The 24,983-nt window shown below is 42.1% G+C and overlaps 2 protein-coding genes across 4 annotated transcripts in view; one reads left to right on the forward strand and one right to left on the reverse strand.

Annotated features, from left to right (window-relative positions):
* ggt5a (gamma-glutamyltransferase 5a) overlaps positions 1-7,022 on the forward strand; it is an 11,822-nt gene extending 4,800 nt beyond the window's left edge. For both annotated transcript variants that reach the window (XM_053503301.1, XM_053503300.1), the window contains exons 3-12: positions 541-624; positions 1,159-1,342; positions 1,724-1,884; positions 1,978-2,124; positions 2,666-2,796; positions 2,970-3,154; positions 5,160-5,251; positions 5,472-5,584; positions 6,306-6,416; positions 6,560-7,022. In XM_053503301.1, coding sequence (XP_053359276.1) covers positions 541-624; positions 1,159-1,342; positions 1,724-1,884; positions 1,978-2,124; positions 2,666-2,796; positions 2,970-3,154; positions 5,160-5,251; positions 5,472-5,584; positions 6,306-6,416; positions 6,560-6,709 — 1,358 coding nt within the window. In that variant the 3' untranslated portion in view covers positions 6,710-7,022. The remainder of the gene's footprint in view (positions 1-540; positions 625-1,158; positions 1,343-1,723; positions 1,885-1,977; positions 2,125-2,665; positions 2,797-2,969; positions 3,155-5,159; positions 5,252-5,471; positions 5,585-6,305; positions 6,417-6,559) is intronic.
* A 6,069-nt stretch (positions 7,023-13,091) lies between these two features.
* On the reverse strand, positions 13,092-14,728 carry LOC128530586 (uncharacterized). 2 transcript variants are annotated; one of them, XM_053504617.1, is made up of 3 exons: positions 14,408-14,728; positions 14,019-14,301; positions 13,092-13,925 (listed from the first exon to the last, which is right to left on the reverse strand). In XM_053504617.1, exons 1-3 carry the CDS (start codon positions 14,716-14,718, stop codon positions 13,281-13,283), a joined length of 1,239 nt encoding a protein of 412 aa, XP_053360592.1. In that variant the 5' UTR covers positions 14,719-14,728; the 3' UTR covers positions 13,092-13,280. The 2 variants fall into 2 exon arrangements, with proteins under 2 accessions (XP_053360592.1, XP_053360591.1); XM_053504616.1 differs by having other exon boundaries at positions 13,092-14,301.
* Between the last annotated feature and the right edge of the window lie 10,255 nt (positions 14,729-24,983).

Consider the following 24,983-nt stretch of genomic DNA (forward strand, 5'->3'; position numbering starts at 1 on the left):
GATGTAATTCACATGTCATTCTTTATTTATCTCAGTCTCATGTGTTTTGATCGCAGTTGTGATTAAAGGGTTGCGTGAGACGCAGAAGAGTCTCAGGTTTCAGGAAGCGTCATGGTATTCTACATTTAGAGGGTCATTGCCTTAAACTGTACAGACTGCGTGGCTCTGAACTACAGCAACACTGCTGGGACAAAAAGGAAAACTGTAGCATGCCAGTGCTAATGAGGCAGTACAAACACAGAACGCCATGAATGAGATCAGGACGAGACAGCTTTTATTGTCATTTCAACCCCATACAGTTCAGTACAAAATGAAACCAAACCACATTCCTCCAGGACCAAAGTGCTACACACAGAGTAAATTAGCAACACTGACTAGCCAAGACACCTAATTAGCTGACTAGTCGAGGCAACAAATAAACACCATAAATTAGCCAGATAAGATAAGATGCGATGCATGTACAGTAGATTTCCTAACAGAGTCGTCTGTAATTCTACAGTACAGTGTTAACGCTCTCTTTACTGTGCGGTCTGTTATCAGGGAAAGTGAAAATCATTAACGCGAGAGAAACCACACCAAAGAATGTTAAAGCAGATCTACTCTCCAAGTGCTCCAATAGTACAGGTACATCACCGCCGGAGACACACACACACACACAATAAATTTTTTTTGATTGGCTTTCTTGTTTTGATCTTAGCTGGATTATGCTAGCAGGCTATTCCTTATAAAATCCATCGTGTTTATGGATAAAAACATAAAATTAGTGAGAATGTTAGCTGAGTTACAAACAAACGCAGGGAAAAGTAACTAGCTAGAAATGTTGCAGCTAATTATTAGCAAGATAATGTAGCTAATGTAGCATCATGAGTTTATTTAATTTGTTTGACATGTGTGGCTAAGCTAGGTAGCATTGCTAGCATATAGACAGTCAATTCAGAAGATTTTTGTCAGATTGCCAACTTTTTTCTCATTATGAGATGGTGCGATCCGCTGTACCCTCCTGTTATTTCTCTGACACATAAGTGTTTAGTTTAGGAAATGTCACACTGACATCATTTCTGAGCGTCTCCTCTGTCTTTCTGTCTTCACAATATATCCTAGGACTGTAGGATTACTATCCCTCGCTCCCTTTCTCTCTCCCTCTCCCTCTCTCTGTAGGTGTGCACTGGGTCGGGGTTCCTGGAGAACTGCGCGGTTATGAGCACGCTCATCGTCTGTACGGTCGTTTGCCCTGGAAGCATCTGTTCGAGCCGACGATCCGTCTGGCCAGAGACGGGGTCAAGATCTCCAAACTGCTCAGTCAATACCTGGTTGTCTTAACAGGGCGGAATACAGCACTGAGGCACACACACACACACACACACACACACACACACACACACACACACACACACACACACAAAAAGTTTATGGTTTCTACCTTGTACGCGCAGTAGTTTATCGTAGCTGTTATTTATTCACTGTAATGTCGGTGTTTATTCTGGACTAGATAAATGTTAACTATAAAACTCTTTTGAATTTCCTTTGAAGCAAAACACCATCGCCATCAACCACAGACACACACATACACACACACACACAACCACACAAACACACACATACACCTCCTTCAGGTCATGCAACTTGTTGAATGACAAAAACACATTTTCCTAAACAAAATAGTAATTGCATCTCTTTCTCTCTCTCTCTCTCTCTCTCTCTCTCTCTCTCTCTCTCCTCTTAGTCGGTTGTTTATGCGCTCTGATGGAACGTTGATGCAGGAGGGAGACACAGTAAAATTTGAGAAACTCGCCGACACCCTGCAGAAGATTGCGGTTGGTGGAGCTGATGAGTTTTACAGCGGCGACGTTGCCAAGGCGCTCGTCAGGGACGTGCAGGAAGCAGGTGATGATGCAAGCACGTTAAAGCATACACACACACACGCACCTAAATAAGACGTTATCTTACTCTGTGTGCGTGTGTGTGTGTGTGTGTCAGGTGGGAGTCTTACGGACGAGGATCTGAAGTCATTTCAAGCCAATGAAACACAGGCCTGGTCTGTTTCTTTGGATAAATACAAGATGTTCTTCCCTCCTCCACCAGCAGGAGGCGCCATACTCAGCTTCATCCTCAACATCATGGAGGGTGAGACGCACGAGCACTGTGTACATCACACCACTGGGGTTAGTACACTGTAGACTCCAAAGGAACTTGAAAGAAAAAACATAAAAGGAAAAATAAAAGTCATCTTTAACAACAATCTTATTTAAAAATAATTCAAATCTGTTTATAAACGTGTTCTAAACCTACACAACAGAGAGACTGTTGAGATTTAGTACTTAATTAATATAAATGATGGGAAATACATGGCTTATGTAATGTTACTGGCACTAGCAGAATAATCTATTACATGTAATATTATATACAATAATACGATATTATATAGATATATTAGATTCCTGTATTAATTTGTCCATTCAAAAAGTTTAGTCTCTGTTTTTTAGTCTCACACGAGCTACAGATTTGCAATTTTTCTCTTTCTTTTGTTTTTCTTAAGGGGTGGAGATCTGGATTCTAATTGGCCGTCAGGTGTTGATTAGTTCTCTCTAACAGCGGCTCTGACAGTAGCGCAGGGTTATATGAATGCGCTCGCTCTGTGTTTATTGTGTGTTCTGTGCGTTCTCAGGTTACGAGTTGAACCCTAAGTCCATCCAGAGTAATAAGTTGGTGGAAACGTACCAGCGCTACGTCGAAGCGTGTAAATTTGCTAACGGACTGAAACAGTTCATCAAAGACCCAAAGTTCTCTTCGGATAAGGTGTGCAGACTGATGCGTTCCTCACAAACATCTTCTAATGATTTGACAGGAAGTATAAAACCTCAGGTTTTCTGTTCTTCTGCGCCGTTAGTTCACTCTGTTGGATCGTGTTTGGTTGAGCGCTGTTTAATCTTTGCACCTTTGTAACACATTACCGTGGCGTCTGCGAACAGGAAGCGCGCGATCTGATTAAGGTGGAGTTTGCTGACCATGTGAGGGGCATGATCACCAATGCGAAGACCCATGATGCTCAGTACTACAACGTCACGCCCCACCCTGACACGCAGGGAACCACGCACATCTCTGTGCTGGCTGAAGACGGGACCGCCGTCTCCGTAACCAGCACCATCAACCACATGTGAGCATTCAAACACGCTGTGAGGGGGTTCAGAGATACAGTGCTGGTACTGAGACATGTTTCAACTGTTTAATAATCTGTATAAATAACAGAAAGGTTTTGTCTGTACGTTGGTCTGTATATTTGTCTGTCTGTCTGTCCAGCCAAGTTTCCCTCGAGGTGGGCGTGGCTATATGCATCGACACGATAGTTTACCATGTATAGACAGTTCTGTGAAAGACCCAGAAATGACCTTACAAACGTCCACAGAAAGCACGACACAGCATTTCACTTACTCCCAAAAAAATGAGACGTACACCATGAAAACTGGTTAAAATAGGAACTTATTCTGTAAAGGAAGTGAATTGATATGATGGAAGCCGTGGATATACCGTGTGTACAGGAGACCAAGTGGAAGGGAAGCAAGGCTCAGAACATTGGAGGTTTAAACTGCTTTACGTTGGTGTAGATAATAAGAGAAATGGTGCAGGTCTAATACTAAGGGGAGAGTACGCCAAGCGTGTAGTGGAAGTGAGGAGAGTGTCTGACTAAGTGATGAGTGTAAAACTGGAAGTGGAAGGGGTCAGGATAAATGTCATCAGTGATGGGATGGGATGTGAAGGAGAAAGATGATTTCTGGAGTGAGCTAGACCAAGTGGTAGTGAGAGTCCAAAAAGAAGAAAGATTGGTGGTTGGAGGTGACCTTAATGGGCGTGTTGGAGAAGGCAACAGAGGTGACGAGAAGGTTATGGGGTCCAGGGGTCTCATTTATCAAGCGTGTGTACGCACGGTTTTATGTGTACATCATGCGTACGCACAATTCTACTAATAGAATGAGATTCTTTAATTTGTAAGTGTGCGTGAAAATGTGCGCACATTTAGAAGAACTCCTGACCCCCCTAGTGGTAGCGAACTGTAATCGCCTTATACTTCACCACTGGCAGATCTATAAAATAAATGTTAAATGAACAATTCAAACCATTTGCAATGTGAGTGTTATTTATCTATGAATAATATATCGTAACACAAACATTTGAAAACCTCCTAACCATTTTCGGATGGTTCGGCCTCTCCTGCAGTTGATGGGATTTGACATTCCGCCTGAAAAGCAGCAAACAAAACAGTTTTATTACGTTGTACCTTATTTAAAAGCACTTCCACTTCGTTGTCTGTGAAGGGATCCATGATAACGGTTCTATACTGCCCTGGCGGCATTGGGTTTTTATTAAGAAGGTTGTTTGACAAATAAGGTAACTTGAGCGTAATTGAGAAATATTATGCACACGCACAAAATGTAGAAGAAGAGCGATTCATCATCAGTCATTTCGTACAGCTGTGCGTACTCACGTTTGATAACTCCTAACTTTCTTGTGCTTACGGCTGTTGGTATACGCACTAGTTTAGAGCTTGTTTTACGCACGCTTGATAAATGAGACCCTAGGAGAGGAATGTGGAAGGATAAAAGTTTTTAGATTTTGCAGAAAGAATGGAAACGACAATACAGGTGAATACATCTTTTAAAAAGAAAGAGGAACACACGGTGACCAAAAAGAGTGGTGGAAGATGTACTCAGGTGGACTTCGATCTGCCCTGTAGGAGATGCAATCTGAGGGAGATTGGAGACTGTGAGGTGGTTGCAGGGGATAGTGTAGCTAGAAAACATCGGACGGTGGTCTTTAGGATGACATCGGTGGTACAGAAGAAGACACAGAGAGTGAGGACACAACATGGTGGACACAGCTTGGGACGTAAACTATGAAAACTAAACCTTGCACCATAAATGAAATCAAAACGTGTGGAAGTTATGAGGAGTTACGTCTCAGATGCTGATCAGATTATTTCAGCTTTAACCTTTTAACTCTCTCTACAAACTCTTCACCCATCTACACTGCGTACTAACACCAGATAATAAATAATAATTATTAGGGTTTGTTAACGGTTATGAAAGAATGTTGATTCCATGCCTGTGCAGATGTGACTAAATATGTGTGTGTGTTATTAAATGTGTGTGGGATTCAATCTGTAGATTCGGCTCGGGAGTTTTATCCGTTAACACAGGCATTATCCTGAACAACGAGCTCGCTGACTTCTGCGGCAGGACGAAACACATTCACCCAGGTGAGCTGACCTGTCCACCCCACCCCCAGCCTCGCCCCAAAAAAGAAAGAAGTACACCACAATTACAAAGAGAATAAACAAGGAAATATAAAAAACTATAAAAGTGAGGATCAGAGTGTACAGCTGTGTTATACAGCCTCGTGCAGGTGAAGTTTCACGTAACCACGGGCTGATTTACCCCAGCCTTAAACTGTGTGTGTGTGTGTGTGTGTGTGTGTAGGAGAGCGGCCACCATCCTCCATGACTCCGGTGGTCCTCTACTCTGCGTCTGATGATCACACTCTGGTAATCGGGGCTTCAGGAGGCAGTATGATCACCACCGGCATGGCCACGGTCAGAATAAACACCACTAAACACCTTCTGAAATCATCAAACACCTGAGCACCTGAGTGAGGGTGGAGGGAGCGATGGTGGAATTAGAGAACCATCAAGGCTGGATGATTAATACTAGAACCAAGAAGCACAAATCTTTATTTAAAAAAGGAAGGTTTTGTCTAGACACTGGTTAGAACTCGCTCTTTTAATGATATCGTTACATTTCACACATCGGAGGACCAGAAACCAGACTCAGAAAAAATTCTGTCAGTCTGTCTGTCTGTCTGTCTATTGTAGCATCACACAAAACTGTCTGACAGAGAGTTCTGCTGTACAGAGAGACACACAGACATGTACGTGGGCTCCAACCTCTAATAATAATAACAATAATAACAATAATAATAATAATAATAATAATAACACTGATTACATTAAAGATCAGATTAGATTCTTTTTGGATTTAACATTTTAACTGTTTCTACAAACTCTATAACCATCAGTTACATGTACTAAGACTAGTCACTCAGAAATTTAGGTAGTGCGCAGAACATCAAAGGGAACAAGGAAACATTAACAGGGACACGAGGAACATGAGAGAACCTAACGGCGTTTTCACATTAGTGCCCTGGGATCGTTTTTGAGAACACTCCACCATAACGTCTGTTATTTCAGCCTAAATATTACGAGAGCTGAAATGTAGGGTTTTACATGGCGAGTGTGAACCGGTCCTCTCTCACAGGTGCTGATGAATTACCTGTGGCTCGGGAAAACCCTGAGAGAGTCCATCGCATCACCTGTGGTATATGTGGACGGCAAAAACGAGCTCGCGTTTGAGAAGACGTTCGATCAGGTACTGAAAACATCACACACTGCGGTGAGGGACCCTGAGAGACAGATCAGCTGATCACACTCTGATCGACTGGTAATGCTCAAACACACAGAAACATCAGATACAGCTCTTGTTAAACTGTGTGTGTGTGTGTGTGTTTTCAGAATGTGATTAGTTCTCTTCAGGAGTACGGTCACACTGTCACATCTCGACAACATTTCTACAACACAGTTAACGCTGTGTCCAAGCACGAAGACGAGTGTGTTAATGCCATTTCCGACAGACGCAAAATGGGTGAACCTGCCGGATACTGACCACGCACATACACACACACACACACACACACACACACACACACACACACACACACACACACACGCGCACACTGAAGTCCTCTGAGACTATATAGAGCTGATTGTACACACAGTTATTGAGATGTTACAGTAACGCTGAATGTTAGAATAATCCTAGATATTTATTTGTATGTTTAACATGTAGAGTTAAATATATCACTGTCTTATTATGTCTAAAATGATTTATTTTGTGTATTTATGTGTTTCTGTATTTTCTGTCTCCTGTGTTTCTGCTGGAATGCGTACTGTATGTGATGAATAAAAGCTCCTTATTACTGGAAAGTATTCCCAGCGCGTGACTTTTCCACATTTTGTTATATCACAGCCTTATTCTAAAATCGATTAAAGTCATTTTTTTCTCAGAATTGACAACATGAAAAAAGTTTACTTGAAATTTTTTCAAATTTATTACAAATAAAATAATTGAGAAAGCACATGTATATAAGTATTCACACCCTTTGCCATTAAGCTTAAAATTGAGCTCAGGCGCATCCTGTTTCCCCTGATCATCCTGTTTCCCCTGATCATCCTGTTTCCCCTGATCATCCTGTTCCCCCTGATCATCCTTGAGATGTTTCTGCAGCTTAATTGGAGTCCACTTGTGGTAAATTCAGTTGATTGGACATGATTTGGAGAGACACACACCTGTCTATATAAAGTCCCACAGGTGACAGTTCATGTCAGAGCACAAACCCAGCATGAAGTCAAAGGAATTGTCTCCAGGCACAGATCTGGGTAAGTTACAAAAAAAATTCTGCTGCTTTAAAGGTCCCAATGAGCCCAGTGGCCTCCATCACCCGTAAGTACACTGTAAAAAATGTCCGTAATTTTAACAGAATAAAACCGTATTTCACAAAACTCGGGATAACCATAGAATTTACTGTGAAAAACTGTAATTAGTTTTACAGAGTAAGACCTTAAATTTAACAGCTAAAAACATATGAAAATATGGTTTATTGCAGTAAAATCTATGATATACTGTATTTATAAAAAGGAAAACATTATATTGTCTTCGTCAGTTCAAGCATCATGGATATGACATTATGCGTTATAGTTGTAACATATACTGTAAACTCTCAGAGAAGGTATTTGTTACTAATATACTGAAGCATCAGTTTATATTTTACTAAACCTTTGTTGATAGAGTTTAAAAATCAGAATAATATCTGCTCTGTAAAAAAATAAACCATAAATTTGTGGTTGCCAGAAATTTACAGTAAAAAACACGGTAGCAACAATATTGGTTGTACGGGATTGCACTCATTATACTGTATATTTTAAGGTTCTTAAAAAGGATTCTACGATTTATAGTTGTCTAAATTACATTAACAAGGACTTTAAAGTCGTGAATGGTATTCGTCCCTTTGATCACTGTGGCAAGGACAGCCGCTAGCCCACCACCACCCCTCACCAGCCTGTGCCCACATGCCAGCAGGACCTGCATGTGCACACCTTTCCTTCCCATTTTCCCTTCCTCCCTCCTTTAACCCTTTCCTTCCCTAATTAAAATTACCTCTTTTCCATAAGACCTCGCCACATGTCCGTGTTTGTTGTTGCCCCCCGTGTGCCAAACCCATTACAAAATACATGAACATATTTAACATCCGGTGCAGTGTGCACTTATAAACCACAATGCAGGACAGAGGACATAAACAATTTTAACATGTGTGTGATAAAATAATTTTTTGTGTAAAGTTGTAATAAAAGCCTATATAAAATTATATGCTTAGATTTTCTGCCCAAAATGCTTAAAAATGTCCACCCTGACACTTGTATATTTCATTTTGAGAATTTAAATAATGTTTTGCTGTCTTTATTAAAAAGTACATGGGACCATGCTGATGTCCAAGTCTTGAATAAATTTTGATGGGTTTTGATCATTTGATTTAGGTTTGTATTCATCAATCAGTATAAAAGTACTCTTAATAGTTTCTTAACAATAAAATCTGAATTCTTAGCAATGTAACGTCTCTCTTTTAGCTCCTAGCTAGTGTGATAAAATGATGCTTTCACAGAATTCCTGAATGGATTCACTTTGGTTATTCATCTTAAAAAAAATAGTCAGCTCTATAGTGTAGTGGTTAGCACTGTCACCTTGCACCTCCAGGGTCTGGGTTCGATTCCCGGCCAGGCTCGATTCCCGTCACTGTGTGCATGGAGTTTGTATGTTCTCCCCGTGCTTGGTGGGTTTCCTCTCGTCCAACCCTGAGACAGACCTTGTTGGCTGGTTTTGTCAACATTTATATATAAATATTCATATTTATTAATTCTTACAGGAAAACAGTATCTTAAATTTCAGTCAGGTTTCAGGCCCCATCACAGTATAGAAACTGCACTAGGTAAAGTCGCAAATTACTTGTTTTTAGCTTCAGAACAAGGCTGCATCTCAATACTCCTCTTACTTGATCTTAGTGCTGCATTCGACACTATAGATCATGATATTCTTATAGACCCCATTTAAAATCACATCAGTGTTAAAACCAATTGATCTTAGTATTAAATTGTATTAAAATGGTTTAGATCCTACCTGTCCAATCTATACCATTTTGTAGATTTAAATAGAAAACTGTCCGGTGTAATGCCAGTGAAATATGGGGTCCCATAAGGGTCAGGTTTGGGACCTCTGCTATTTTCCATATACATGCTTCCCTTGGGTAACATCATTAGAAGACATGGGATTAGTTTCCATTGTTATGTTGGTGCTACCCAGTTATACATCTCATCAAAACCAAATGAAATATCCAAGTTGTCTAGACTAACTGAGTGTGTCCAGGATAGAAAAGATTGAATGACCAATAATTTTCTCTTACTAAATTCAGATAAAACAGAAATATTACTTATTTGTCCAAAAAACAGTACACAAATTCTCTTACAATTTACATTGCATTTAGAAGTTTGTAGTGTTACTACCAGCTCGACAGTAAAAGAACTGGGCGTAATAATAGACAGTAACTTCATCATCATTCTTCTTCAAATCATTTCATGCATTCATGACCTCCAGACTGGACTATTGTAATGCATTACTAGGTGGTTGTTCTGCATCCTCAATAAACAAGCTACAGTTAGTCCAAAATGCAGCCACCAGAGTTCTCACCAGGGCATAGACACTATTTTAAACCATCTTTAACGTGTGCCAGTAAGGCAAAATGTATATACATATAGTTACTCAGTATGTTTTATTCCTGTGTGTATGGTTGATTATTCAGTATAACTTGAAAGGTGTAATCAGCATTTAAAAACCCCTTTTATTAGATAAAGGAAGAAATGAGTCGGTAAGGGGGAACCACATGAGGTGTGGCTAAGCCCCGCAACCGCATCCGATTGGACCAATCACCCGTGGGATGGACTAACTTTAAAGGGTCAAAACCAGAAGGCAGAATCAGCTAAAACATCTACGCTGCAGCTGCTGGTGTTATCCGCTCTTCAAGAACTCTCAACGAGACATCGTGCCAAACTCCAAAGTCAATGTTCTCAATGCTCAATGTTCTGCTACCTTTGCAGGTCAAACGCAAATCATGCCCTGTCCTGGCAGAATCATGCCAAGTTATGTCTGCTCTACCTGAATCATGTCCTGAACTGTCTGAGCTGAGCCCTGTTCTGTCCCTACAATGCCATGACCTGTCATCATGCTTTGTTAATTGCTCTGCATAGTCCCAACCAGGCCTAGCCATGCCCAACTGTGCCTGTTGATGCCAAGGACGCTCTGCTGACTGTTTTTTTTGTCACTGCCCTGGGGCCAAGCTTTTAGAATGTCATGCCTTGAGCGCAGTGCAACTTCAGTGACTTCACACTTCCTTGCACACTAACTTTAAAAACAACATACCCTAACCAGTGCCTGCTAAAGGAAAAAGAAGACGCTTGAATGAGTTGGCGAGTCCAGATTTTAACTGACACTGTATTTCATAGCTCTGAAATCATTATAAATACTTTGGTACAATTTGTTTACCTGCTTGCATGAAGTTATTAGGAGAAGGAGGAATTTTAAATGCATTTGGGAAGTTTGGAGAACTGAAGTCATCCATAATATTGTTAAAGATGATTCCAGTGGACGATGACATCCAGAACCAAAACTGCACAAAAACACCATCAGCTCTGTTTATACACTGTTCCATATGTCTTGATTGTCTGAAAGCAGTACAGTGTGTTCGGGTTTCTGGTCTTACACCAGATTGATGGTGCTGGTCACGGCTACGGCACTTCCATTCTCAGCATGAACAGACAAGTGCCTTGTCCCATCACTTTCAGGGTTAAAGTATACTGGCTCATAGTACCACTCTGGATGTGTCTTCTCTTCTGATATCTTATTGCGGATATTATTAGCAAGGTACTCCAAGGTCATGTTGTGGCTGGGCTGAAGAGGGACAGAAGAAAACTAAATTATGGAAAATAATTTTAGGAAAGTATTATACAAGGTCTGTCCAGCCATGTAATGACTCCATTACATGCAATCAACTTCTTATTAGGCTTCTAGCTCTCACATCAGTCACTGATCTTTGGTGATTGACAGGAATAGGATCCAAGCAAGGAGTATTTTCATTTATATGTGTGCCCCCAGTAAGAAAAAAAACATGAAAAGAAATAATAGTGAAAAAAAATGAGTTTTTAAACTACACTATATACTATAGTATATATACGTTGAACATTCTCAGGTGTTCTGTTTGTTGCAGGCCTTCCAGAAGTCGGATCACTTTTAACTTTTCAACGGACTCTTGCCCATCTTTAAAGTGTTTGAACATTTTATTGAAACTGCACTAATTGCATCAATTGAAGGGCAGGTTTCCGAGAAGGAAGACATTGTGGAGTATCTACCAGAAGGCACAGACACGTCTGATGAGTGATGAGGACGTTACCGATGCTGGAGCTGCACTCACTCCTGCTAAAACGTTCAAATTCAAAAGTGGTAACATCTGTTGGAGCTCAGTACCTCCTGACTTACATTGCGGGGGAGCTGCTGCAAATGTCATCTAAATGACCCCGGAATCACAAGGTTTGCTGTGACGAGATTAAGTGACTTCAAGACATGTTTTGATCTGTTTACGCCATTGTCACTAAAGAAAGTCATGATTGCTATGACAAACCTTGAAGGAAAAAAAGTTTCATGGCGACATGTGGACTGACACTGGTGAGGAATACCTGGACGCTTATATCCCGTAACACCATAGATGTCACTATAATAATTAATATTATAATAAAAGAAATATATAACAAATGTATTTAAGAGATGTGTTCTAATACCCCTCAGTAATAGTCAGGTAACATAACAACCTTTTATTTATTTAAATAATTCTCTTGAGGTTCATTTAATATTTTTTTAGATTTAAAAATGAGAGGTATGCTGTATAAAAGCTCATGAGGTCACAGCAAAAATATTACAAAATTTTTTTTAATGAACAAGGAAGCGTAACAAAGTAACCAAGAGGTAAAGGGGAAAAAATAAATGATAAATAATTGTTTTGAGGGTAAAATGGCTGATTAAAGACACGGGTCAAAACCGACCCGTTAACATAAGAGATAGTAACAGACAGCTAATGTAAGAGGAAGGTTAAATAAATAATAAATGAATGTATAATACATTTACATTACATCATTTGGCAGACGATCTTATCCAGAGCGACTTACATTTTTATCTCATTACACATCTGAGCAGTTGAGGGTTAAGGGCCGCGCTCAAGGGCCCAACAGTGGCAACTTGGTGGTTGTGGGGTTTGAACCTGGGATCTTCCGAACCATAGTCCAATGCTTTGATTTTAGAAAAATCACATCAGTCACTCAGCACTCACTCCTTACATATGATGTTATAGATATTAAATAATAAAGTCCGACGAGAACAATTTTGACACTGTGGACTTTTGTGTGTGAAGCTGTGTAACTGCTTTCAGTTTGCTTGTCTGTGTCACACTGAATCTCTGCAAGTAGAACAGTACAGCGCCCCCTATGAGCATACAGCAATGTACTGCGGTGATAAAACTTCACCACTGTACTGTATTTATAATTTAATGCTGGTTGTAGTAATGATGGGTGAGCGTGTGTAAATACATTTCACATGTACTGTACAATAAGATAAGATCATTACAGTTTTCGCCCGTTACTTACAGTTTTTTCTGATTGCTTAAGCACATTTTTTGTAACTATTGGCTATTTTTGCAAAACTCTACACACAAATAAGAAAACCTTTCACCCAATTATCAAAACATTTTAGTTCTCTTGCAAAAGAGTATACATCTTGTTTAACTCTACAAACCTTTGTAAAAATGGTATTTTTGTACCAAACAGTTAACACTAACCATCATATTTATAAGCACACAAAGTGCCAACTAGACACTGATGGTATAAATAAAAAACACATCTGGCTTTTGCTTTCTCTGTGCACAAGGTAGGTGAATTTGAAGTAATACTTTTGACATAATTTTGTCATACAAACACACAAGGATTCAAATTTTACTTACTGTAAGTATGAATGTTTATTCATACATATCAAAACGAAGCACAAAAAAACATACAATTTCACTGAAAGAGAGAGAGAGAAAAAATATCAATCATGTCGTCTTTCTGGGTCCGGCCACAGAATTTCATCGACATCACAAGCAATGTCTTCTTGTCCAAGGCACCGTGGAAAATATCTTCTTGAGTGCCGTATCCAGGCCTGACATGATGCCTGGTCAATATCCTCACATGCCTCTTCCATTGCCTGTAAAAGAGCCATGCGCTGATGGGGATGACGGTCATAGACCTTCCAGCGCCAGGCAGAGAAGAATTCTTCGATTGGATTCAGGAATGGAGAATATGGGGGGAGGTTTAGTACAGTAAAGAGTTGGTGATCTGTGAACCAGTTGCGGACCAAAGCAGCCCTATGGAAGCTAACATTGTCCCATATGATAACATATCTCATCTGCTCTGCTCTCTGAACATTAGTGAGTGTATGATATAGGGTATCCAGGAATGTAATAATGTGTGCAGTGTTATATGGGCCCAGGATTGCATGATGGTGCACAACACCATTTTGACTCATAGCTGCACACATAGTTATATTACCACCACGCTGTCCTGGCACATTGATTATAGCACGTTGTCCAATAAGGTTCCTGCCACGTCTCCTTGTTTTAGTTAGGTTAAAACCTGCCTCATCTACATAAATCAGTTCATGACCCATGGCATCTGCCTCTAGCTCCATCACTCTCTGGAAAAGACAAAACAAATGCAGCACAGCAGGTTCATACACAGCACTACAGGATGGACTTCCACATTCAGTACCAATGATATTATAGCTTACCTGAACATATTCATATCGCAGTTGTTTTATGCGCTCACTGTTTCTTTCAAAAGGGACTCTGTAAATTTGTTTCATTCTTATTCTATTTCGTGCCAGTACACGAGATAATGCAGAGATGCTCACGTTGTTTATGTTTTGGAATGTGATGGTATCCTCTATTATGCGCTGCTGTATTTCTCGCAGCCTAATGGAATTATTGGCCAACACCATATTGACTATATGAGTCTCTTGTTCTTCAGTGAACATTCTTTGTCTGCCCCCAGATGCTGGATTTCTAGCAACTCTGTAAAGTAACAAATTCAGTTTTTACATGTCAAGTACTGTATTGTGTGTCATTAGGGTATGGTGCTACTAGAAAACTTACTGTAGTATGAAGTAACTGTACTAACCGATTCTCATTTCGAAATGTCCTTATGATACTTGCTACAGTGTAGCGGCTGAGGTTAGGCTGAACCCGTTGGCCAGCTTCCCTTAGGGTCATTCCATGGTTGATTACATGGTCTACTATTGTTGCTCTGATGTCATCAGGAATTCTGATTCTTCTTATCCTTCCTCCTTCCTCTTCACCTCCTTGTCCTCTTCCTCTAAATTCACCTCCTAGTCTTTGTCCTCCTCCTCTTCCACCTGCTCCTTCACGTCCTCGTCCTCTTCCTCTTCCTCGCCCTCCTCTAATTCTCACTCTTCTCAGTCTGCCCTCCATTGTTCTCCACATTGAAAGCTTATCTGTGGCTTATTTATGATGCTCAAGCTGATTGCAAAGTGAACTAATTATATAAAACTGTTTTCACATGTGCAGTGTGGTCAAACAGTTACACAAAAAGTGTAAAAAATGTCCATAAATGTGTATAGTTTTACTAGGAGTGTTCTGATAATTTGGAAATTGTGTGTAAAGTACTGAGTTGTGTTTACAGTTCTGCAAAAGGAGTGCTGTGGATTAGATTGTATTTATACATTTGCAAATTGTGTGTTATAAAAGTGCAAACTGTGTGCAAAGCAGTGTTTGTGCTTTTAATTTTGCAAACTCAGTGAATAGTTTTTCTACAACTATTAATAATTTTAGAAATTGTGCTACAGGAATCATTATTACTGTTTAAGCAATCAGAAAAAACTGTAAACACATTTTGCAAAACTTCGCTCATTGTGCCAAAACTCTAAACACAAGTAAACATGACACAACACTGGGAAATATACCATTCACATCTGTGTTAAATTGAAACTTTACTCTCAAAACCTAACATTCCTTTGTCAAAATGTAACTCTGTTGACAAAATGAAACATACTTGCATCATACGCAAACACTTTCAGATCAGGGGGAACACACTAGTCTACTTTATATAAAACACTGCAGGCTTTGATTTTCATTGTTTATTCAGAAGGCATATTTTCAGGGGACACATTTTCAAACAACCAAAAAAGCAAATAGGCCGACTCAATATTGTACATTGCAGCACCATGAATTTACATAAAGCAAAAAAAACAATACAGTAATAGAAAAAACACTATACTGTAAACACAAAAAATCATGACAATTGTGCATACGTGGGCTCATGGATCCCGCCGTCTGTTGGGGTCTGGCCACAGGACCTCATCGTCATCGCAAGCAATGTCTTCTCCCGCTAGGCACCGGGGAAAATATCCTCTTGCATGTCGAAACCATCCATGGATTGCTGTCACCTGAATGTCGCCTGTTCCATTGCCTGCAGAAGAGGCATGCGGGCATGTGGTTGGCGGTCATATACACGCCATCTCCAAGCCGAAAAAAATTCCTCTATAGGGTTTAAAAATGGTGAGTAAGGGGGCAAGTATACCACTTCAAATTGATTGTGGTTGGAGAACCAGGCCTGGACCAGAGCAGCCCGATTTAAACTGACATTATCCCATATCACCACAAACCTGGGCTGATCTGGTCTGTTCTGTACAACTATATTATGGAGAGCATCTAGAAATGTGAGTATATGTTGGCTATTGTATGGACCTAGTTTTGCATGATGCAGATTCTCTGTAAAAAAAAAAAAAAAAAAAAGAGAACGTATTATGTGATACTGATATGGTACATATTCAGCTGCTACTGGATTTCTCCAATACTGTATTGTAAATGTAAAGGACAGTTACACTTACCCGTACATATTCAGTTTGAAGTCCTTTGACCCTGTCACTGTTCCTCTCAAATGGGACTCTGTAGAGCTGCTTCATGGTGATGCTGTGTTCCCTTTCAAAGGCTACACTCGATGCTGCGTGAAAACGCTATGGGAACATCTTGTCATGTTGCCGGTTGTGAAGCATGTGTGTATCAAACACGCCAAATTTTGGCTTATATAACCTCGGTCGGGTGACGTCATCTGATGAGACGCACCTGCAGGTTATAAATAGGAGTGAACCGGAAACATTCCTCAGATCTTTTGTCTTCACTGACCTTGTTGTGTTTGCGTGTGTGTTTAAACCAGCAAAATAAGAAAGTGTTTAACTCACCGATATGGTAGAGTTTTAAACGAGATGTCCCTCCGTGTGTATAATCCATATCGGAGGGCGATCTCTACACTTTACTGCTTCCATTAAGTGCTACGCGCGCGCCTCGCATTCCGAGCCGCCGCGCATTTCTGGGGCTTAAACACGTGCATCCGGCAGAGCAGTGAGAGACGGGTTTTAAAACTCCTTTCTTTCGCGTTCTCATCGGATCGGGAAATCCCTCTGTCCGCTCGCAAACGCGCGCCGCGCTTCTTGTGAATGGGCAAGGATAAACATCCTCTCTTGCTTTCGCGGAGATGATAATAGCTCTAAGCACTTAAAAATAATATTAAAAAAAAAAACAAAAAAAAAAAACAGACGGCAGGTTCTGTCGGGTGGCCGGGGGCGGAGCCTCAACGACGCTCTCTCCCCTTTTCTTAGCAATCTCCATATAAGTTAACCCTTTCATGGAGTAAGCTGTATTCATCCCGTGTTTTCCTGCCATCAACTTATTTATTTATTTAAATATAATTGAGGTAGGAACGCGGAGTTATATGATGACACCCAGATAGAAGAGACGCTTCCAGGCTATCTCTCTTCTGGGACATCATCCTTCCTGAAAAGCTATTACTTCCTTTCAAGCTGTGTAGACTTTTTATCTTCCCTGGAGGGAAAAGCTTTTCGGGCAGCAGGTCAGGTTGGTGCTCCATTGCACACCGTGGCGGTTTTGCACGCCTACCAGGCTGACCTGCTGAGAGACTTGAGTACTGGCGGGGCTCTGCAAGGTAAGGCGTATTGGATTTACGCCGGGCCACAGACTTGTCTCTTCGTGCAACAAAGCAGACGGCTCGTGCTATCGGCCGTTTTATGGCTGCTATGGTCTCCGCGGAGAGGCACTTGTGGTTGAATCTCAGGGGCATTAAGGAAAAGGATCGTGTATTCCTCCTCGATGCCCCATCTCGCCTCCCGGCCTGCTTGGCGATGTCGTTAACTCGGTCGCCACTAGGTTCATGAGGCGGAGTTATATAACAAGCCTTCGGGAAATTCCTTCCCCGCCTTGCTCAAGAGTCGGGACTGTCGGCCACCCAGTCTCGACCGGGTCTGACTGTTGCGAGGCATGAAACACAAGAAGAGATCCGCCTCAAAAGAGGTCAGACTGGAATATTGTCTTCACAAAGAAGCCCTGAGGTTCAACAGGATCGTGGGGGGTGGCCCCCCAATGGGGAGAGGCACGCAGAATTCCTTTTAAAGAATGAAGTGTTCTCCCTGGCACCCCCAGGAGGTTGGTGTTCTTGCTCCGCCACCACTGGTGTTTCGGGCAACTCCAGTCTCCAATAAAATTGTTAGTTCTTCGGGTTTTTCCTGCCGTGTTTCAGGATGCCGAACATCTAACATCCCCCCCGTTTAACCAAGCCACTGAGCTTTGCCCCTTTCTGAGAAACTGGCAGCGTGGAAGCTACTGCCAAGTATATCTCCTTGGGCACTAAGCACTGTACAGAGAAACTACAGGATTCAGTTCTCATATCACCCTCCGCGTTTCAATGGCATGGTCTCCACCTCCACGAAACCGGAAAGTGCAAGAGGAACGGGGGGCTGAGTCCAATTTTTTAGATTTTGCGGGCCTTACCGCTATCTAAAAATAAATCAATGGAAATATTGCCACAACACAGGAGGTTCCTGAGGTTCGCTTTCGGGGGCGAAGCTTACCAGTATCGGGTCCTTCCATTTGGTCTAGCTTTTTCACCCGCACATACACAAAATACATGGATGTATTTTTGGCTCTTACGACTCCAGAGCATCCGTATTGAATTACATGACTGGCCGGCCCAGTCTCAGTAGCTAGCGCTTCGACATCAGCATGTCGTTCTAGCTAATCTTTGTTTCCTAGGATTGAGATCCAATGCCATGAAAGCATGCTCTTTCCTGTTTAGAGGACAACATTTTTGGGTGTCACATGGAATTTGAGCGTAAGCGGGCACAGCTGTCTCCCGCTCGTGTCGAATCCATTCTCAACACCATCAAGGAAATCAAGCTAGACCAGAAAGTGACCATCACTTTCAGAGATCTTAGCTCTCATGGCAGCTGTATCCACGGTGACACCTTGGACCTTCTGCACATGAGAGCATTTCAGTTGTGGCTAGGAACCAGGGGATTTTACTCTAGGGCCAATCCCCAATAAGGGCTACGCGCCAGGTGCTTCGTACCCTTCCTATGTGGTTCAGACCCCGGTTTCTGACTCTGGGTCCCACTCTAAGTTCGTCTTGTCGTCGCAGATGCTAACGACAGACGCTTCCCTCATGGGCTGGGGTGCGGTCTTAAATGACCGTCCAGCCCAAGGGAGCTGGAGAGGCCATCTTTTTGCGCGGCACTCAATTGCCTCAAAATCATGGCTCTATTTCAGGCCCTAAAGCACTTCCTCCAGCAGTTGAGACTACCATGTCCTAGTGCGGGTGGACAACACTATGGCAGTCTCGTATATTAATCGCCAGGGCGGACTGTGCTCGCGCCGCTAAATAGCTAGCGCACCAGATTCCTGTCCCTCAGGGCGATCTACACTCTTGGAAAATTTCATGTAGCGTAGGTGGACCTCTTTGCCTCGCAAGATCAGCAAATGTCCCCTTTACTACTCTCTACTCTAAGTCAAGCTGGTCTTCCAGCCAGCGTAATTAAGACTATTCTAAGTACTAGGACTGCCTCCCCTCAAATAGAATGTATTTGAAAAGTTGGTGCATGACGAAGCAGGTAGACCCAGTCCACTGCCGAATTGTTTCAGTGCTGGAGTTTCTGCAAAAAAAAAAAAAATAAATAAATTTGTCCTCTGGCTTGTGCCCCTTTGAACCACTAGAGTCAGCGCCTCAGGTTTCTGACCCTTAAGATGGTTTTTCTAAATGGTGTTACCTCTCTAAGAGGAGCGGACAGCTATTGCCCTCTCCTATGAGGCGCGTGGGCTCACTTCGCCTCTAGGAATCAGGGCTCATTCAACCAGGGGAATCGCCTCATCAATTGCATTAGCAAGAGGTATTCTCTTGCAGCAAGTATGTGACACGGAGGGTTGGTCCTCTCCGCACACATTTGCCAACATGCATCCTATTGTTTTGAAGCCTTCTGTCCTCCGCCTTTACAGTTTCGGAGCAGGAGAGACATCACTTACTGTGTCCAGTATGTGCTCTTCAGATTTACATCCACCGCATTAGCCAGTGGCGTAAGTCAGAGCAGCTTTTACATGTTTTGAAGCCGCAAGCTCCGTGAGAGATGCTATTGCCCTCTCCTATAAGGCGCGTGGGTTCAATTCGCCTCTAGGAATCAGGGTTCATTCAACCAGGGGAATCGCCTCATCAATTGCACTAGCAAGAGGTATTCCTTTGCAGCAAGTCTGTGATGCGGAGAGTTGGTCCTCTCCTCACACATTTGCCAATATGCATCCTATTGTTTTGAAGCCTTCTGTCCTCCGCCTTTACAGCTTCGGAGCAGGAGAGACTTCACTTACTGTGTCCAGTACGTGCTCTTCAGATTTACGTCCACCGCATTAGCCAGTGGCGTAAGTCAGGGCAGTTTTTACATGTTTTGAAGCCGCAAGCTACGTGAGAGATGCTATTGCCCTCTCCTATGAGGCGCGTGGGTTCACTTCGCCTCTAGGAATCAGGGTTCATTCAACCAGGGGAATCGCCTCATTAATTGCACTAGCAAGAGGTATTCCTTTGCAGCAAGTCTGTAACGCGGAGGGTTGGTCCTCTCCGCACACATTTGCCAATATGCATCCTATTGTTTTGAAGTCTTCTGTCCTCCGCCTTTACAGCTTCGGAGCAGGAGAGACTTCACTTACTGTGTCCAGTATGTGCTCTTCAGATTTATGTCCACCGCATTAGCCAGTGGCGTAAGTCAGAGCAGCTTTTACATGTTTTGAAGCCGCAAGCGGCGTGAGAGATGCTATTGCCCTCTCCTATGAGGCGCGTGGGCTCACTTCGCCTCTAGGAATCGGGGTTCATTCAACCAGGGGAATCGCCTCATCAATTGCACTAGCAAGAGGTATTCCCTTGCAGCAAGTCTGGTACGCGGAGGGTTGGTCCTCTCCGCACACATTTGCCAATATGCATCCTATTGTTTATGAAGCCTTCTGTCCTCCGCCTTTACAGCTTCGGAGCAGGAAAGACTTCACCTACTTTGTCCAGTACGTGCTCTTTAGATTTACGTCCACCGCATCAGCTAGTGGCGTAAGTCAAAGCAGCTTTTACATGGTCTGGGGCCGCAACTGGGGGTGGCCCCCACTACACTGGGCTATTGCCCTCTCCTATGAGGCACGTGGGCTCACTTCGCCTCTAGGAATCAGGGCTCATTCAACCAGGGGGATCGCCTCATCTATTGCAAGAGCTGGCAAGAAGTATTCCCCTGCAGCAAGTGTGTGACATGGAGGGTTGTCCTTTCCGCACACATTTGTTAGATTTTATAATCTGGATGATCATGGCACTCCGGGCTCACAGGCCCTCGAGTCAGCTTCCCAGATATAGTTCTGAGACCTTTTTGGCCTTGTGCGCACACGCTACACAACCTTGGGGTCCAGACACTTGCAGTGCGGCGGCGTTGGTATTCTCGTTCCCATAGCGTTTTCACGCAGCATCGAGTGTAGCCTTTGAAAGGGAACGTCTCGGGTTACTTTGCTGTAACCCTGTTCCCTGAAAAGGCGGGAACGAGATGCTGCGTCCCAATGCCGCACTGCCTACGTGACCGGACGTCCGTTCAGACAAATCAATCTGAGGAATGTTTCCGGTTCACTCCTATTTATAACCTGCAGGTGCGTCTCATCAGATGACGTCACCCGACCGAGGTTATATAAGCCAAAATTTGGCGTGTTTGATACACACATGCTTCACAACCGGCAACATGACAAGATGTTCCCATAGCGTTTTCACGCAGCATCTCGTTCCCGCCTTTTCAGGGAACAGGGTTACAGCAAAGTAACCCGAGACGTTTTCCAAAGATGCGTCTGATGGTGGTGAGGCTCACATGGTTTATGTTGTTGAACACTTGCCTGTCTGCAGGTATTTTCTTTTGTAGCTGGTGGAGACGGATGGCATTGTCTGCCCTCACTAGGTCCACAACGGCAAGTTCCTGCTGTTGTGTGAACAGGTGTTGGCGTCCTCCCCCAGAAGGTCTTCAAATCATTCTAGAGAAATACAACCACATATTGTCATCGGTTTGCTTATTTTTCTTACAGTCCTTTACTGTATATACTGTATCATCCCTTGTACAACACTGTACTTCAATATGAGTAATCATGGTATGTTTCACAAAAACTACCACTTTGGCTGCAAAAGGAGCATTAGCACCCTGCAATACCCTGTACACTTGATATGGTAATGTGATATACTGTAGAACAGTGCTATAAAAACCATCTGAGTAGAGTACAAGGTAGATTGGTGAAGACATACCTGTTTTCTAGTCGGAATGTTCTTATTACAGATGCCACTGTGAAGCGGCTTAGATGTGGGTGGACTCTCGGTTAACTGGTAGAGGAGGAGGCGTCGCAGTTATTCACAATGATAATTTGACTATTGTACAAAAACACGGACACAAATTTAATTCATTTGAAATTCTTTATAGTAACATAAGTGTATTTAACTATATTAAGTCAGCTCAGTCGATCCCGCTAATTGTCATTTACAGACCTCCAGGGCCGTACTCGGAATTTCTTAGTGAATTTGCAGATTTCCTCTCAAACCTAGTCATTTCTGTAGACAAAGTGTTAATTGCTGGAGATTTTAATATTCATTTTGAAAACCCAGAAGACCCTCTGAGAACTGCTTTTATGTCTATACTGGACTCGGTAGGAGTAAATCAGTGTGTAGTAGGACCCACTCATAAAGCAGGTCACACTTTAGATTTAATAATATTATTTGGATTAAGTATAAGAAATTTATTCACAATACCACTATCTGAAGTTATCTCAGATCACTATCTTGTCTCATTGCAAGTGTGTCACAATAATAATGTACACACAGCGCCGCGCTACCGTATGAAACGTACATTCACATTAACTACCAAACAGAGTTTTATCAGTAATCTCCCAGAGTTCCCAACTTCGATTAGATCACCGTCTGACCCCACAGAACTCGATCAGGCGACTGAATATTTAGAGTCGACATTTCGCTATACCCTAGATAATGTAGCTCCAGTCAAAAGAAAAATTATTAGAGATAAAAAACTTGCTCCCTGGTATAACGATCACACGCGCACTTTAAAACAGACCGCTCGGAAATTAGAACGTAAATGGCGTCAAACTAAATTACTAGTATTTCAAATAGCATGGAAGGAGAGCATCCTGAACTATAGAAAAGCTCTTAGTGTAGCTAGATCAACATATCTCTCCACTCTTATAGAAGAAAATAAAAATAATCCTAGATTCTTATTTAATGCTGTAGCCAAATTAACCAGAAATAAGACCACTGCAGAAATCTCCACAACAACATCATGCAATAGTGAGGACTTCATGAACTTTTTTAATAATAAAATTGTAAATATTAGGCATAAAATTGAGGTTTTGAAACCGAACAATGTAATTGATGCAGATGTTAATCTAGCCATGTCAGACCAGAACCTAGAATACTTTACTCCCCTTGAAGAGAATGAACTAATTTCACTCATCTCTTCTTCAAATTCATCAACCTGTATATTAGATCCTGTACCGACACATTTTCTTAAACAGATAGTACCAGCAATAATAGAACCCCTGTTGAGAATAATTAATTCTTCACTCAGCATTGGATATGTTCCAAAATCTTTTAAATTAGCAGTTATCAAACCAATAATTAAGAAACCTGACCTCGACCCCTGTCAGCTGTCCAGTTACAGACCAATATCAAACCTCCCCTTTATCTCTAAGATCCTGGAAAAGATAGTAGCGGAGCAGCTATGCTCATATATACATAGGAATGGCATACATGAACTGTATCAGTCAGGATTTAGGCCTCATCACAGTACAGAGACGGCGCTCGTTAAAGTAGTAAACGACATTCTATTGGCCTCTGATCAGGGTTGTGTAACTATGCTTGTATTACTTGACCTCAGTGCAGCTTTTGACACTGTTGATCACGCTATTCTTCTTCACAGATTAGAAAATGTAGTGGGAATTAAGGGTACAGCCCTCTCCTGGCTCAGATCCTATCTGACCCATCGTTATCAGTATGTAGACTTAAATGGTGATTATTCTGCATGTTCTCTAGTGGAGTTTGGCGTTCCGCAGGGTTCAGTTTTAGGTCCACTGCTTTTTTCCCTTTACATGCTTCCTCTGGGCAACATAATCCGTAAGCATGGTATTAGTTTTCATTGTTATGCTGATGATACACAGTTATATGTCTCAGCAAAACCTGATGAGAAAAAACAGCTTACTAAAATTGAGCAATGTGTGCAGGACATAAGAAATTGGATGCTAACTAACTTCCTTCTGCTAAATCCGGATAAGACAGAAGTTCTAGTCATAGGACCGCATACAGCTAGGAGTAAAAGTTTAGATCATACCGTAACTTTAGATGGCCTTTCTGTTCCATCAAATGCAACAGTGAAAGACCTTGGTGTGATTATTGATTCCAGCCTTTCATTTGAAGCACATGTAGATAATATTACCAGGATAGCATTCTTTCACCTCAGAAATATTGCCAGAATAAGAAATTTATTGTCGCTAAACGACGCAGAAAAACTAGTTCATGCTTTTATCACCTCTAGGTTGGACTATTGTAATGCCTTACTGTCTGGTTGTTCAGCTAGATGCATAAATAAGCTTCAGCTAGTCCAGAATGCAGCAGCGAGAGTCCTCACCAGAACCAGAAGATATGAGCACATCACCCCTATCTTATCTTCACTCCATTGGCTCCCTGTGAAATTTCGCATTGATTTTAAAATACTACTCTTGACATATAAAGCATTAAATGGTCTCGCGCCGCAGTACCTGAGCGAACTGCTAGTGTCTTACGATCCGCCACGCCTACTTCGATCAAAGGATGCAGGCTGCTTGTCAGTACCGCGTATTATGAAAAATACAGCTGGGGGCAGAGCTTTTTCTTACAAAGCCCCAAAGTTATGGAATAGTCTTCCAAATAGTGTTCGGGACTCAGACACAGTCTCAGTGTTTAAGTCCAGGCTAAAAACCTATTTATTTAGCCGAGCATTTTTATAAATAGATTTGCCATAGGTAAAGGAGCAGATCTGGGGGACTCATGGACGTAGAGTATTATGGTGAACTGGTATGTTTGGATGCTGTCTTCCTCACTCTAATTGATCACTCAGGTTTGCTGACGGTGAGGTGATTGTTTGCTTTACATGTCAGGAAGCCCTCATGTTTGTGTTTCCTTCTGGCTCTCCCTTTTAGTTATGCTGTCATAGTTAGTCCTGCCGGAGTCTCTGCTTGCACGCTACAGTTAATATACATTCACATTATACATTGTGTGACTGTGACCATACCTAACTGCCATCTCTCCTCTTCTTCTCTTTCCCCCCCTCTTTCTTTTTCCTCTCTCCTCCTGTCCCCCC

This window comes from Clarias gariepinus, chromosome 9 (genome assembly GCF_024256425.1).
Source record: "Clarias gariepinus isolate MV-2021 ecotype Netherlands chromosome 9, CGAR_prim_01v2, whole genome shotgun sequence".
NCBI classification, from domain to species: domain Eukaryota; kingdom Metazoa; phylum Chordata; class Actinopteri; order Siluriformes; family Clariidae; genus Clarias; species Clarias gariepinus.

Excerpts from the sequence above, each read along its gene's own strand:
- LOC128530586 (XM_053504616.1), bottom strand. The coding sequence starts at position 14,718 with ATGGAGGGCAGACTGAGAAGAGTGAGAATTAGAGGAGGGCGAGGAAGA. Across the intron at positions 14,302-14,407 it reads ACATTTCGAAATGAGAATCG|AGTTGCTAGAAATCCAGCAT; the intron begins GTTAGTACAGTT and ends GTTACTTTACAG.